Source organism: Etheostoma spectabile, chromosome 2 (assembly GCF_008692095.1).
Source record: "Etheostoma spectabile isolate EspeVRDwgs_2016 chromosome 2, UIUC_Espe_1.0, whole genome shotgun sequence".
In the NCBI taxonomy this organism is placed as follows: Eukaryota; Metazoa; Chordata; class Actinopteri; order Perciformes; family Percidae; genus Etheostoma; species Etheostoma spectabile.
Window position 1 is genome coordinate 14,957,147 of NC_045734.1, and position 14,030 is coordinate 14,971,176.

General features: G+C 40.9%; 2 protein-coding genes across 5 annotated transcripts in view; one reads left to right on the forward strand and one right to left on the reverse strand.

Moving 5' to 3' along the window:
* Positions 1–92: 92 nt before the first annotated feature.
* pde5aa (phosphodiesterase 5A, cGMP-specific, a) lies at positions 93–9,277 on the reverse strand. Its single transcript, XM_032542619.1, has 20 exons — positions 8,891–9,277; positions 7,922–8,627; positions 7,047–7,127; positions 6,801–6,881; positions 6,503–6,592; positions 6,256–6,408; positions 6,090–6,157; positions 5,773–5,921; positions 4,626–4,801; positions 4,472–4,522; positions 3,809–3,955; positions 3,366–3,494; positions 2,710–2,804; positions 2,438–2,525; positions 1,734–1,834; positions 1,566–1,643; positions 1,396–1,459; positions 1,227–1,301; positions 792–875; positions 93–598 (listed from the first exon to the last, which is right to left on the reverse strand). Exons 1-16 carry the CDS (start codon positions 9,244–9,246, stop codon positions 1,640–1,642), a joined length of 2,475 nt encoding a protein of 824 aa, XP_032398510.1. The 5' UTR covers positions 9,247–9,277; the 3' UTR covers positions 93–598; positions 792–875; positions 1,227–1,301; positions 1,396–1,459; positions 1,566–1,639.
* Positions 9,278–10,250: 973 nt separating this feature from the next.
* ppp2r2ca (protein phosphatase 2, regulatory subunit B, gamma a) overlaps positions 10,251–14,030 on the forward strand; it is a 22,277-nt gene continuing 18,497 nt past the window's right edge. For 3 of the 4 annotated variants that reach the window (XR_004327028.1, XM_032501012.1, XM_032500999.1), the window contains exons 1-6: positions 10,251–10,524; positions 10,937–11,313; positions 11,861–11,958; positions 12,158–12,341; positions 12,775–12,887; positions 13,188–13,365. Coding sequence is in view for 2 of the 4 variants with exons in the window: in XM_032501012.1 (XP_032356903.1) it covers positions 11,250–11,313; positions 11,861–11,958; positions 12,158–12,341; positions 12,775–12,887; positions 13,188–13,365 (637 nt within the window). In the remaining 2 variants the exon portion in view is untranslated. The other variant, XR_004327030.1, reaches the window with a different exon arrangement.

The following is a 14,030-nucleotide window of genomic DNA, read 5'->3' on the forward strand; positions in this document are numbered from 1 at the left end:
CATGTACCTAGAGAGTTATACTATATATATATATGTGTGTGTGTGTGTGTGTACATGCATACATACATACATACATACATGCATATTTTATTTGCATGTTTTTATTGTAGTATTGAGTATTGTACACTGTCTCCTGTGGGCGCCCTTGTAGTAACTGTACTGTATAGCTTAATGTGAAATCTAAATGCGATGTGTAAATTGACGACATGGGGTTTAATTACATTTAACATTGTAAACCTGGAAACCCAATAAATAAATCAAAAAGAAAATATTGGTGTATATCCCAACACATTAGTAGTCAAAGTTCTGATGTGTGGACACTACACAAATATTTAGTCAAGATGTGTCCAAGAAAGAATGGACAACAAACAGGTGGTGCAGGTGGTTACAATTCCTCTTGTGTCTTCATCCTCTGTCTTGTCCTCTATTCCTCTGTCTGCGTCTTTTCCTCATTGTTGTTATGTGTTTCCAGTGCTGCACAACTACTATTTTCACAATCTTCTTCATCTGCTTTCTCAGTAAGTTGCATCCAGTTTTCTCTGTTCTTCTTACAACCCTTCAGCAGTGGGGAGCAGGTGTTGAACAGTCTAGATACAGCCTGAGGGAGACAGAGACAAAGAGTGTGATGACTGGAGTGATGGAAGAGTGGAAAATAGAGGATACGAGAATAGAACAGCATTAGGACAATGTTGTGATTTTCTTTTCCTTACAAACAAAAACACATAGGCCTATGCATGTTTGTACCACATGCATTTATCCACACACATGCAACACCTGCAGAAATAACATACCTCGTACAGTGGATAGCAGATGTCATCAATGTATTCAACTTGCATGTATGGTAGTCGAGTGCTGTTTTCTCTGTTCATTATGTCCTGGTCAGAAGAAAGTGTAAATTGGCCGTTAGGTCTATTTCAAAAGAGGCCAGACCAAGTGTAGCTGAACTAGGCAAAAAATAAATCCCCCATATTCCACTGTGACTAAAGTACCATCAATGTGTTTGAATAGTAAAAACTGTTTATGTGTTTTTCTTGTACAGCACTATTATTAATTAACATTAACAAGGCTGCATTAGGGAGGTAAAAACAGTTTTGGGGATGAACGTGATTCTTATTGTACAATCCAGACAAGTGTGAAAAAAATGTGATAGTTACCATAAATAATACAAATTTTCTTTTTAACAATATAACAATGTAACCGGACAAAATCCTGCTAGCAACACTTACAATGGGCTTGATTTTGAACTCTTCTTTCTCTTTGTCCCCTTGGGCAAAGAACTCCATGGTAACTAGCTTGGCAATCTGTTTTGGGAGAAAAGGTTAGGTCAGGGTCAAGATGAACATAAAAATCACTCAGACATAAACAAAGAAAAAAAAAGTCTTTCATGAGGTCTACCCTTTTTTGTTCAGGCCAAGGCTTTGTGATAGCAGAGAGATCACTGGCTGTCATCAACATTGACCTGTGGCGTGAATAAATATCTTAAAGGAATAGTCCACTTCCTCATTCCATAATAGATAGCATTTTCATTCTGTATATCCAGTGTTCTAATTCAATTTGATTCTCACCTCAGTAAATCTTTTTGTTTCTCACTCTTCCAGTTCACTCTGCTTTTCTTGGCGAGAGAAAAGAACTCTGTTCTTCACCTAAAAGACAGAGCAGAGAAAAGGGGGTTAAAACAAGATGTACAAAATAGTTTACCTACAGCAAATTCGACATTTTCTGTTTTAACATACTCCATATAGACAGTTAGGTCAGTTGCGAGGATTGCCCTTTTGATCATGTGTAGTACAGTTCTGTGGTCTTCTGCAGAGAGACCGCTAAGAATCTGACTCCCCTGGGAAAGGACAAGAGAGAGACAGCGACTGAGTAAGAGAGCGAAGTAAAGTAAAGACTTCACCTCTATGACCACCAGGTATAGACAGTCAGGCATGGAAACAAGCTGTTTGTTATGCCAACAAAGTGTCTACACTTTGACTCAACTTTTTTCTGTTTCTAGATAATCTGGCACCATTACAGCTTTTGCATAGTATGCCATTTTGCAAGAAACAAGAAACCCATTTTTAATTTGGTTGAGCAAGCAGGAGATATTTCAAGTATTGTCATCCTATGTGCACAATCAATCAATATCTATAGCAAACATAATGCAATATATCAGTTTACCATCCAATTGATTCCATCTTAGTGTATTTGTCTTTCATTTATACTCATTTTTTGCGATGACAATAGGTGTGCATGTGTGTCATGCAAAGTTTGATTTAAAAATGAATCAAGTCAAAGAGACAGATAGATAGACAGAAACAGGGTCCAATTAAGTGTGATGATTGGAGAAAAACACAGTACTATATGTTTTACAAGTGGTTGGATATTATGAAACAGGTAACGATTGAGAAAAAGAGATGGGTCAAAAGTAATGTGAAGATCATTGGATGAGTCTTACAGTGTTGTTTAGGATGAAGAGGCACAGGTTGTAGTGGTGGTTTTCAAGAGAAGAGTGTCCATACAGCTGAGCTAAAGGCTGTTGACTCCTGAAAGAGAGAGAGAGAGAGAGATTTTTATATATTGGTTGACTATAAGAAGACCGTTACTGACAACTGAACATATTACCAGTATGTTACTGGTTTACATGTACATAGCCATGGATTAGATTAATTCTTTGAGCAAATATATACAATTGTCAAAGCATGAAAGGAGGGGGAGCATTGTGTTTACCTTTCTATGTACGAGTTACTGACTCCTCTGTGGTCAAGATCATGATTCAGAGTAGCTATCATCAGTGCTAAAATCTCCAGACGGGAAAAAATTGTCTAAAAATACAAACAGAAAGATGGAGAGAAGATGAGAGAGAGAGAGAGAGAGAGAGAGAGAGAGAAAGAGAGATAAGTTATTTCCCTGCTTCTCTACATGAAAGCATGTTCAATTTGAAGTCAGCCTGTCAAGAAAGTAAGGCACACTCACACATTTTGTGTTTTGTGTATTAGCTCAAGGCTCTTGAATCAAGGACAAAAATCATTTAACAGAGAAAGCCTGAAGTAAGAAGGCAACAAGGGTCACAAGTAGTGATTTAGGCTGGTGTGTGATTCCCATAGAAAGCAGCAAAAAGGTTTTGGGGAGGTCTCAAATGAATCTTCTTTCAAGTAATATAAAGTGCTTTTTACTGGAGAAACCCGGCAGTCCTTGAATGACACCTCCACAAACATCAGTAGAAGTTCATCTAACTGTCAAGATATGACAGCTCCACATATTAGGGGGTGTATACATTTTACTGAGACTTATTATCATTAAACATTTGAGTTTTGGTAGTGAGGGCTTTCATACATGCACATGGGCAAACACACATACTGTAGACGCAGAAATGATGCACTAACCTGGAGTTTGTCTGTGGCCATAAGCATAGCAAACATGCTTTGAGCAGTGCTTAGTGCGTGGTTCCAGTTGTGATATGGCACGCTGTTCCTGTAACCACGTCTCACGGTCAGTACCCACTGGCAGAGACTCTGGAGGAAAGAAACATTATAAGAGGTGGTAATTAACTAAAGAGGGATCAATAGAATTTTCTGAATTGACTATGCTTTTCATTTTTCTTTGCTTTTAAATTTCAATTTGCCAACAGTGAAACACTTAAAGTATTTAATAAGATAAAGAGGATACACACAGAGGCAAACAAACACACACACGCACGCATAGACGGACGCACACACACACACACACACACACACATTCACTTTAAAAGAGAAGTATGCTTGCTATTTTTTCATAGAGGCTCGTTTGGCTACTACCCTCTACCATGAAGCCTAATTAGGTCAGTTACCTTGTAATCAATGTTAAAATCCTGCACCAAATTGAGGTCCAGGAACATACGAATGGTGGCCTGAGTGGTCAGGTCTTCTGGAAGACCAAAATCAGAGAAATGGAAGTCTAGAATATTCAGTGATTCAACAGAAGGAATAGTGGCCTCCTGAAAACAAGAAAATTGAAACATACACTTACATCCAGTCAATCAACAACAATACACCCACAAACACAACTAAAGACACATGTTTTATTTGTCTACCTCTTGTCTACACAGCAGGAAAACCATCTGGGTTTAACATGGGTAAGGTCACCATCAGCTTTGCCACTCACAGGCAGTGCTAGAGGCTAATTAAGAGCTTTCATCACTCTCATCTGTTAGGATTGAAGACTATCAATCTGACCTTCTGTATACTGAGGGGTGATTACAGGACTATTGAACAATAAGGAGAGTGACTTAGGTGCTGAAAAAATGTGTCTTTCGACAAACTGAAAAGGGGAGTAAGTGTGCGTAAAGGAAATGAAAGAAGATAAGTGAGTTTGTCTTTGTTCTGGTCAAAATTGGTTATTTATTACATGTATGATATTCTATTAATGAAGCACAGGGAGGTCAGGAGTTGTAGCGAGGCTAGACCAGACTGACAGAAAGGGTTCATTTCTAACAAAGAAAGTCATGAGTCACCTGCAATGCTTGGACTTCCGACTCTGCTGCCGTGATGTGGTAGGCAAGAACCTAAGATAAAGAGAGAGAACACACATACACACATTGTAAGTTGCCAGAATAAATTCTCTTGTCTGCAAGCTAAAGATGTGAGTAGAATAACTGGGTTCCCCACCTCCTGTGTAACCTCTATACTGGCCCTCCGCTCCTCAGTGATCTGCACAGCCTGAGCATACTGCAGAGCCAATCCGCAGTACACCGACAAGTCCTCTAGTAGGCGCTCATCATATCTGTTAAAGGCTTCCATCTCATCTGAGTCTCTGCTCTTTTTGTTCATCAGTTGACAGACCGCTACATTACAACAAAGACATGGATTGAGGACAGTTGTCCAGCATAAGAAATACGTTTTAATCAATCCCTTCACTAACAGTCTTAATCACACTACTAGCTGACTTCTCTTTTCAGGCAGTCATTTTTTATGTTTAGGTGTGCCAAGCAAGAATGACTATATTGCTGTGTTTTAGAGAGGGCAGAGTTCATGAAGTTTTTTGTGGAAGCCCAGAGTTTATGATATGATACCATAAGTGCAACAGACACAGACGAATAATGTATCATGACCATTGCTATTCAAAAGAGTGTTATGGTTTGGGTGTTTTGTCTTGTCTTATTTCGGTAGTCTGTTTTCCTGTGTTGATTTCTAAGCCTGGTTTTCTGTTTTGTCTTGTGATTGTGTTATTTTTGGTCTTGTTTTGCATATGTTCTGTTTCATTCTGTTCATGTTTTTTTTCATGTCTTGGTACTTGGTCGCTCTCTTGTTGTAGTTTCTGTCTTGTGGTCTCTTGTAAGTGTCTTGTATATGTTCTGTTACCTGTTTTATTGTGATAAAGTCTTGTTTTCTTACTGTGATAAGTCTTGTTTTCTGTGCCATCTTGTTCAGTCTGATGTCTTTCACCTGTATCCCAGCCCTTGTGTCACCTGTCTTTTGTTACCTCGTTACCCTCTGTATTTAGTCTTGGTGTTCCCCTTGTCTGTTGTCAGATTGTTTGTTTTTGTGCTCCTGTTCAGTGGTGTATCTTCCCTGTAGCTTCTTTGTTCCTGTTTTTGGATATCCCTTTTTCTGTGGACTATTCTTTAATGTTGGACTTTGTTTTTTGCCTGCTTCCTCGGTTACTCTGGATGTTGTTTGTTTTTGCATCTTGAATCCTTGTATTTATTTGAACTCTTTTGTTAAATAAATCTTCAACTACAAACTCCCCTGCCTGCCTGCCTCTCTCTGCATTTGGATCTTCCAATATCCCTACAACCGTAACAAAGAGACTCACCAATAACATTTTCAGACCTCTCATTTCTGATGGGGCAGCAGATCAGACTCTTCATTGATCCCTCAGAACTCTTTGACATATTAAGTGTTTTCATAGCAACCAGAGTTTGAAGAGCAGATGATTGGTCGATGTCACTGATATCACGCTGCCTGAAAAATGACATGGAACTATTAACAATATGTCTGATGTTAGATGAATGAAATAAAATTTGATTGATGTACTTAAGCAATTACAAAGTTGTAATAAGAAAAATTATGTCAGCTATAGACTAGACAATAATCCTCGTTGGTCTTTATGAATCAAGAAATAGGCAGAACCTTCTGTAGACCTGGCAGGTTGATCCGAGCTCCTCACACTCCAGGTGGATCACTCTGGAGAAGTAAACCTGAAATAAAAACCACCAGAGGAACAGAAAATACCATACATTAGGAAAGATATGATTGTATCAAAAACAATCAAAATGAATCAAACAGGATCACGCACCTGGTCTTCCACAACTGAACTTTGCTGGCTAGGGATGAAGATGGTGCAGTACTGAGCACGTGTGAAGGGCATGATGGTGGCAGCCATCTTACTCAGCAGAATTTCAAAGGAACAGTGCTCCATTGACAATACCTGTGCCATCTCTATCAAGGCCTGACACACACACACACAAATAGATAAGATTACATTAGACATACATACATACCTAGAAATAGGTAGATTTCAAATTGTTCTCTGGTGGTGTTACCTGACTGCGTTTGGCCTCCTGTCTTGAGCTTTCATACAGCTGGACATTATCCAGGACCATCCCCAACACATCCATATGATTTGACAACACCTGGTCAATAAAATTCAACTCAATCTTATTGTAACTGAAAGGTATCGCTGGCAGACAGCTATTAGGCACTTCTTAACAAAACGTGTACATTTATATATAGTTAGCATTAAAATTGGAGACATACATCACATAACAAGTATTACACAATAGACAAGAGCTCTAACATTTGCTGCCCTGTAGTAACAGGCCCAAACCTCCCATCCCTCACCTTTTCATCCATTTTGGTAAAAACAGAAACTGATCCATCGCAGCCATCTCTCTTGTTGATCATTATCATTACACCGACCACCTGGCCACAAAAAAAACACGTTTTACTTTCAAGCAATCTGTTTAATAACCTCTACAATACCGCACTGAAGGATCCAAATAGTTACACTGATTAAGCATTAAGTCATGTGCAAAAACACACATCATACAATCTTGAAAAAAACTGAAAAATACTAACAAATGTTACCTCTCCCCTGTGGGCCTTTATAGGAACACTCAAAACAGTCCTAATCTTTGATTGATTGTCATCTAAATGGAATCTGGGATCCTGAGGAAATAAACAAAGGACACGTGAGTCCATTCCACTGCAGACAAGCATCGCATCACTTATATATACTCACCGCAATTGCAACACATTTGTGTGTGTAAAATATGTGTATTGCAACATTGTGTGAATTATGGGCTAATGTAATTTAGCGGAAACAGGTTATAACACCTACCCAAATTTTACTTTATTCATACGCCCGTTCACAACCTGGTCAATATTGTTCTTTGACTGAACAATATTGTCCCAGAGGTTGTTAGAAACCACCCATCCACAACGTTGCTTAGTGGATGATTGCCTGCTAACTGTGCCAGACATTGGCAGTGTTTCTTAATAACATTGGTGGTGAGGAGTTGCACCTCTTGTAAGCCTTTAAGTGCGCCGTGCTGTCTTTTCTCTTTGCGCAGGTGTGTGCAAGGAAAAGTATAGCATAGTAGAGAACATCCCTATCTCAATAATCAGAGATTAATCAGGAGTTCCTAAAAGGATTAGACGCAGGTGCGTCATCCGGGATTCCCTTATACACGCCCACACAACATAAAAATAACCATGTCCCCGTCTAAAAAACACATTATAATGAAATGGGCGACTCATTAGTGCACAGTCCTCATTGGTCATTTTAAATACATGTGCCCTACATGTTCTATTTTTGTTGTAAACTTTGATTAAACACACAAGAGACTGACACACCAAGTTGTTAGTTAAACAACTTGGTCGTCAGTTGTGTGTTAAGCAAAGCTTACTACAAAATGCAGAGTCATGAGGACTACAACTAGTGTGTTAGATTGAAGGTTTACCTCTGATGCATCTCTCAGGTTTACTGGTGACCCTGTAGCCAGTACACATCCCATGATTCTTTTCAAAAGCTCCAGGTGTGCATGGCTGCAGAGGTTGCCCTCGCTTAAGCACCCTAACGCTGTTGGGGCAATCACCTCCTCCAAGGTGTTTCTTCCACAACAGTCTTTTTTTACCAGAGACAGGGAGCAACAATCAGCTGCCAGGAGCTCCCCAGCGTGCAAGACAGCACCCTGGCAGAGCTCTGCTACAGAACCCATCCAGCTGAGTCCCCCTTTCATGAGCTCCAGCATCCATGGGCAACACTCACCTTTGCCACAGGCTGCAGTATTTGTAATAGTGGGACACAGAGTATGAGGACAGTTTGATGAGCAAGGGCAAACAGGAGAAAGAGGACGGTTGGAATAAAAAGAGCAGCGTGAAGAGCGAGGGGAACATGGAGAACAAGGGGAGTAACTGCCCAATATATCTGGACTGGAGCTGTCCATCCACTCAGGGGCCCTGAGATTGGAAGCAAGGGGTTTGAGACTGTCCATCAAGGAAGAAATGTTCAAGTGTGAGCTGGTCAATGGAGAGGAAGTCCTGCGATGATGAGCCTTCCTGAGGAGGTCAGAGTGGTCAGAGCTGCTCCTGGGAAACATGGGCATTGGGGACTCTCCCCGTGGAGCACTGACCCTGATGTCACAGACAAGACAGATAGCTGATTGGCTGGGAAACCACAAATCACAACATGAAGAATATGTTTTGAAAATACATTTTGTGGAGGAAACATTGCCCCAATGCAATAGTAATTTGGGCCACATTTTCTTGGCTTACAGTCATTACATTAGCATAGAGTAGCCTACTATGGCATTAGGCACACATTTTTGTCAAAACTGTTTTTTACAGTCATATATGACTTTTAAAATAGGCTACACGAATTCATAAATGCAGTTATCAGTTGTAAAGGGTTTAAGAGTCAAATATCTTACGTGGAAGCTCTGCGTAAAAAGTAAGCCCTCGTAAAATCGGAGTGGTCATCCAGCCATGCTTCCACTTGGCCCTTTCCACCACCTCCAAACCTGCTACGCGTTTTGGAGCGAGGGCTCCACAGCGGGGAGAAGAACCAACCCATGTCCCTCACCACCGGCAGCTCAGTCACTGATTCCCTGAGGTAGGACTTCTCTGTCCCAGCGGCAGGAGATGCCCCGGTGGTCGCACTGTCAGACTCCATGAATTCCAGCGCATCAGAATGGAGGCAGGGCATCCCCTCGCTCAGGTAAAGCGAAAAAAGATCGACTAAACTCAGATTTTTGCCTGATGAGTTAACGTTCTCGGAGAAACACATGTGGACGTAGTGAGGCAGACTAAAGTGGAGTGCCAGAGATGGTGATGCAGAGCCCGAAGGCGATTGCGTCAAGGTAATCCCTTGACCTCTTACTTAGCCTCTCTGGCGCCACTGGTTTATTCATTAAAGGGAACTAATTTAAACTTCCAGAAACAATGACTTTGCTCCTTTATGAATTAGCTAATAGGTTAGTCCCCTGTTTGCTCATTGCATAGGCTATCTGAAGAGAGTTCAAGTTTCACATGAATTACTGCCTGTCTTTAGCCTGCTCATTAAAATGTAGAGACCTTATCATTTCACTTATTTCACTTTGTTTCCCGATTGTACAAATACATTTACTATCAAATCAAAGTATTGGACAAAAATATATTTACACTGTATATATACACACACAACGTGTGTCTTGTTTATTTATCAGTATATTTATATATATATGCCAGTTTTGCAACAACCTATGACCAGTATTGTATCAGAATGAAGACACACATGCTAGTGTTAGTAAATGGTAGCAGTGACGGGGGAACTCACTTAGTACATGCAGGCTTAAAAGAATGGAGTACTGGAATGTCAGTAGGCTAATGTAAAACTTCTAAAAAAAGAGATCATTTTAAAGGTACGTCTTGTACATAATCACTTATGGCAACAGAATAAGCAACATGTAAGGAAGAGGAATGCCAAACTGCTGTTACAAAAGGCTTGTCAAACTAGATCTGTTTGTAAATAGAATATCCCATTTGAGTGATAGAAACCCTCTCAGATGGTCTCCAGACACAACACTGTGGTGTCTGGAGAGAAGCACAAGGAAATCACCAATTATTGGTTTCTTAGCATTTAATTCCTTTTAAAGCATTAGTATATGGTGTAATTTAAGAATTTCCTTTAACCCTAAATCTTATTCTGAATGTTACCACTCAGTGTCTAACTGCTCCCTCTGCTGGCTTCTTACTCCTTTATCATCTGCAGTGGGTTGAACCACTAGTGACAGCTGTGCTGTGATTGGCTGCTCCAGTAGGAGGCTGCCATGACACAGTGGATGCTGAACGGAATCAGTTCCACAGCATCAGCAGGCAGGAGAACTCTATCCTCCTCATTATCCCTATCTCTTTCTCTTTTTTCTCCTCCTTTGCCTCTCCCCCTCTCACCAGCACCCCTGCTCTCTATTTTCTCTCCCTTCTCTTTCTCCCTGGGACAGTCACGCAGGCCTGCTTGGGCAATCTGCAGCAGAGGACGTACACACACACGGCAGCAGGAAGAGCAGCAGCAGCAGCAGGCGGACTGGTAGGTGTGCTGAGGCCTGTCTCCCTCCTGCAGCACAGGCAAGACATTGCGTTCTCCTCTGATCTCCGTCAAGGACTATCTGTTTGAGAAGTGTCTGTGTGTGTGTGTGTGTGTGTGTGTGTGTGTGTGCTTGGGAGATCGGGGATCTGGAAAGTAGGCAGAGAAGACTACCACACCCTGGGAACATTTACTACCACTGTCAGAGCTTCACTGGGTGAAAATTGCAGTAGATATTTTCACACACATCCTCATCATCTTGTGCTTGTCTCTGTGTGCATACACATGAATTTGTATTCTCTGTTTCTCTGCTGGAGTGGTCTATCAAAGGTCACAACATTTGGCATTCTGTGTGCATGTGTTGTCAGCCCACTTAATGACAGCCCTCCTATTTTCTTTCCAAATTCATCACCAGCTTTTCCATCCATTTCTCCCTGCCTCACATCTTCTACCTCACCACTTTCATCTTTTCTGTCCTCCTGCATCTTCTTTTCCTCTTGTTCCTTTTCTTCTTTCTCAAATCCCCTCTTCCTCCTCCCTCTCCAATCCCGTGTCCATCTCCTCTTCACGCCTCTTCTCCTTTTAGCTGGTTTCCCATGATGCATTGTTCCAGGCCGCTACGGTAGGCCCTAGCAGCATGGGCGCAGCCTGGGTGGGGAGAGAGATTACGGATTGGACCCTTCCCATCAGGACGGGCGCGCTGGCGGGTCACCCTTCTTCAGCTTCCGATGGGCGAGGACGCTGAAAGCCCCAAAATCAACCACACCTTCCTGCGAGACTACGTCACTGAAGGTAAAACGGACCATTTGTCATCACTGTCTCTGTGGTGTTAGATAACATGATAGATGATATGATTGAATGGATTCATTTCTGCTTCATGGGTGCATTATCACTGCACTGCTGAATATAGGGAATAGATGTTAACATAAATCATTCTATGGCTCAATAAACACTCACTGAGAGACACTTCATTGTTGGGCCTGTTCAACATTTTAGATATGATTTGATGCTGTGCTCTCCTATGACAGATACATGTATGATTTTATGGTTGGCAAAATTGACATTCAGTGTTTATTGTGTTCCATTGAGAATTTATCCACATTTGCCCCAATCATCATTATCTGTTATTGTGGTTTTAATGAACTGGTTACTTTGTTTTGATCCAGTATTTTATTCCCACCCTTGTCCATATTTCTCTTAGTTCTCTGCCCCTCCTTTTTCCTGTGCCAACTTAATCTCCTTTTATTCTATCGCCTCTTTAGCTCTCCTTCACCCCTTCTTCTTTTATTCTAACCATTATCCTTCTTAATCGTCTTACATTTCTTTGTTGCCCTCCCAGCTGATGTCATCTCTACGGTGGAGTTTAACCAGACAGGGGATCTGCTGGCCACGGGGGATAAAGGTGGCCGAGTGGTCATCTTTCAGAGAGAGACTGAGGTTGGTTTAATATGTAAACCTTGAAATAATTGCCCCATTCTATACCCAGAATATCCACAAACAGCATGTAATAGTTACTACCTAAGCCCTAACTACAGCATTCTGTACGTCACTTTGTCCAAAAGGGATGTTCTCTGTAGTCTATCTTCAAAGATCTGCTCATTCAAAGCTGTATTTTCTTATTTTTTGCCCTCTACAGTCTAAAGGGGAGTCAGAGGAGGTGGGGGAAACAGGGGACTCTGGCGAGTACAATGTCTACAGCACATTCCAAAGCCACGAGCCGGACTTTGACTACCTGAAGAGTCTGGAGATTGAAGAGAAAATTAACAAGATCAGATGGCTGCCACAGCAGAATGCAGCACATTTCCTCCTTTCCACCAATGGTGAGAAACCAGTGACACCAGGAGAGAACCTAGATCTAATTTTCAGTTAGGATAAGCTCAATAAGTAGACCTTATGTTGATATATTAGATATCAACAAGGATGATTTTGATTGATATTAGAGAGATCATGACTGGCTTCATCTTCTATTATAGGTGAGATAATGTAATACCAAGTCATTGGAATCACATTTGGGCGTACATGAGTGGCACCAACCTGCCATGTAAAAACAACAGCATCTAATCTGTGCTTAAATGATATTTCTGTCATAAGAATTTATTGCCCTGAAATTTCTACCTGGATTGCCTTAGAAACTGTCCACATGAAGAGGAAATGATTATCAGGTCTCTTGTCCACTGAGCGTAGCATTTATTGTCAGCTTACTCTCAACTCAATCAACTTGCTGTGATGTGCAAATCATTCTACCTGTCACAGATAAGACCATTAAACTGTGGAAGGTGAGTGAAAGAGACAAGAGACCAGAGGGATACAACCTGAAAGATGAGGAGGGACGGCTCAAGGACATCTCTACCATTACCTCTCTGCAGGTGTCCACAAACACACACACACACACACGCACGCACGCACGCACGCACGCACGCACGCACGCACACACACACACACACACACACACACACAAGTCTGCACATGTTAACCTTTATTTTGGTCAGTCAAATACTGCACGTATCAGGTTGAATTTCCAGTGCCCTCATATGACCCCTGATTCTAATGTCCTCTAATTCTGTCCTACATGTCTTTCCTATTGTCTTTCTACCTTCCTATTGTGTACCCCCGCTCTCTTTCTTTCGTACCGACTTTCGTCAATAATCTCTATTTCTCTATCTAAGGTGCCGGTGCTGAAACCCACAGATCTGATGGTGGAGGTTCGTCCCAGACGAGTGTTTTCCAACGGACATACCTACCATGTTAACTCCATCTCAGTCAACAGTGACGGTGAGACCTACCTGTCTGCCGATGACCTCCGCATCAATATGTGGCACCTGGGCATCACAGATCGCAGCTTCAGTATCCTTCCTAACAGTGATTTGTTTTGTTTATATCATACACATTGTAAATTCCACTCTGCTCAGAAACATCTTTCCCTGCTTTCTATAACTCTGTAGCTGGCCTTTTACTTTTGTGTGTAACGTAATCTTTTACTGGAGGAGTTGAATCAGATTTCACAGGGTATGAAATTCCCAGAACTTCACTGAATGAAAGTACAAAGTATTAGTTTTGTGTCATCACAATCAATCTTGCAGCAGCAATGAGAAAATTGTAATAGGATGATCTTTACTGTATGTAAAAATAAATTTCTGAAACAACAATAAAGAAAAAACTAAGAAGAGTGGAAAAGATTTCCTACAGATTAAAAACATCACGTCATAGGCCAGGCAAGACAGCTTTATTTGTATAGCACATTTCAGCAACAGGGCAATTCAACGTGCTTTACACAAAAACAGTTAAAAAACATTAAAAAAATTGAAACAGATAAAACACAAGAATAAACAGTTAAAAATAAAAAAATAAAAACAGATCAAACACAAGAGTAAAAGTTACAGTGCATTATAACAAATTAAACATTAAAGAAATGAAAAACCATTTAAAGCAAGGCAACATCAAAAAGAAAGGTCTTCAGCCTTGATTTAAAAGAAATGAGAGTAGCAGCGGACCTGCAGTTCTCATGGAGT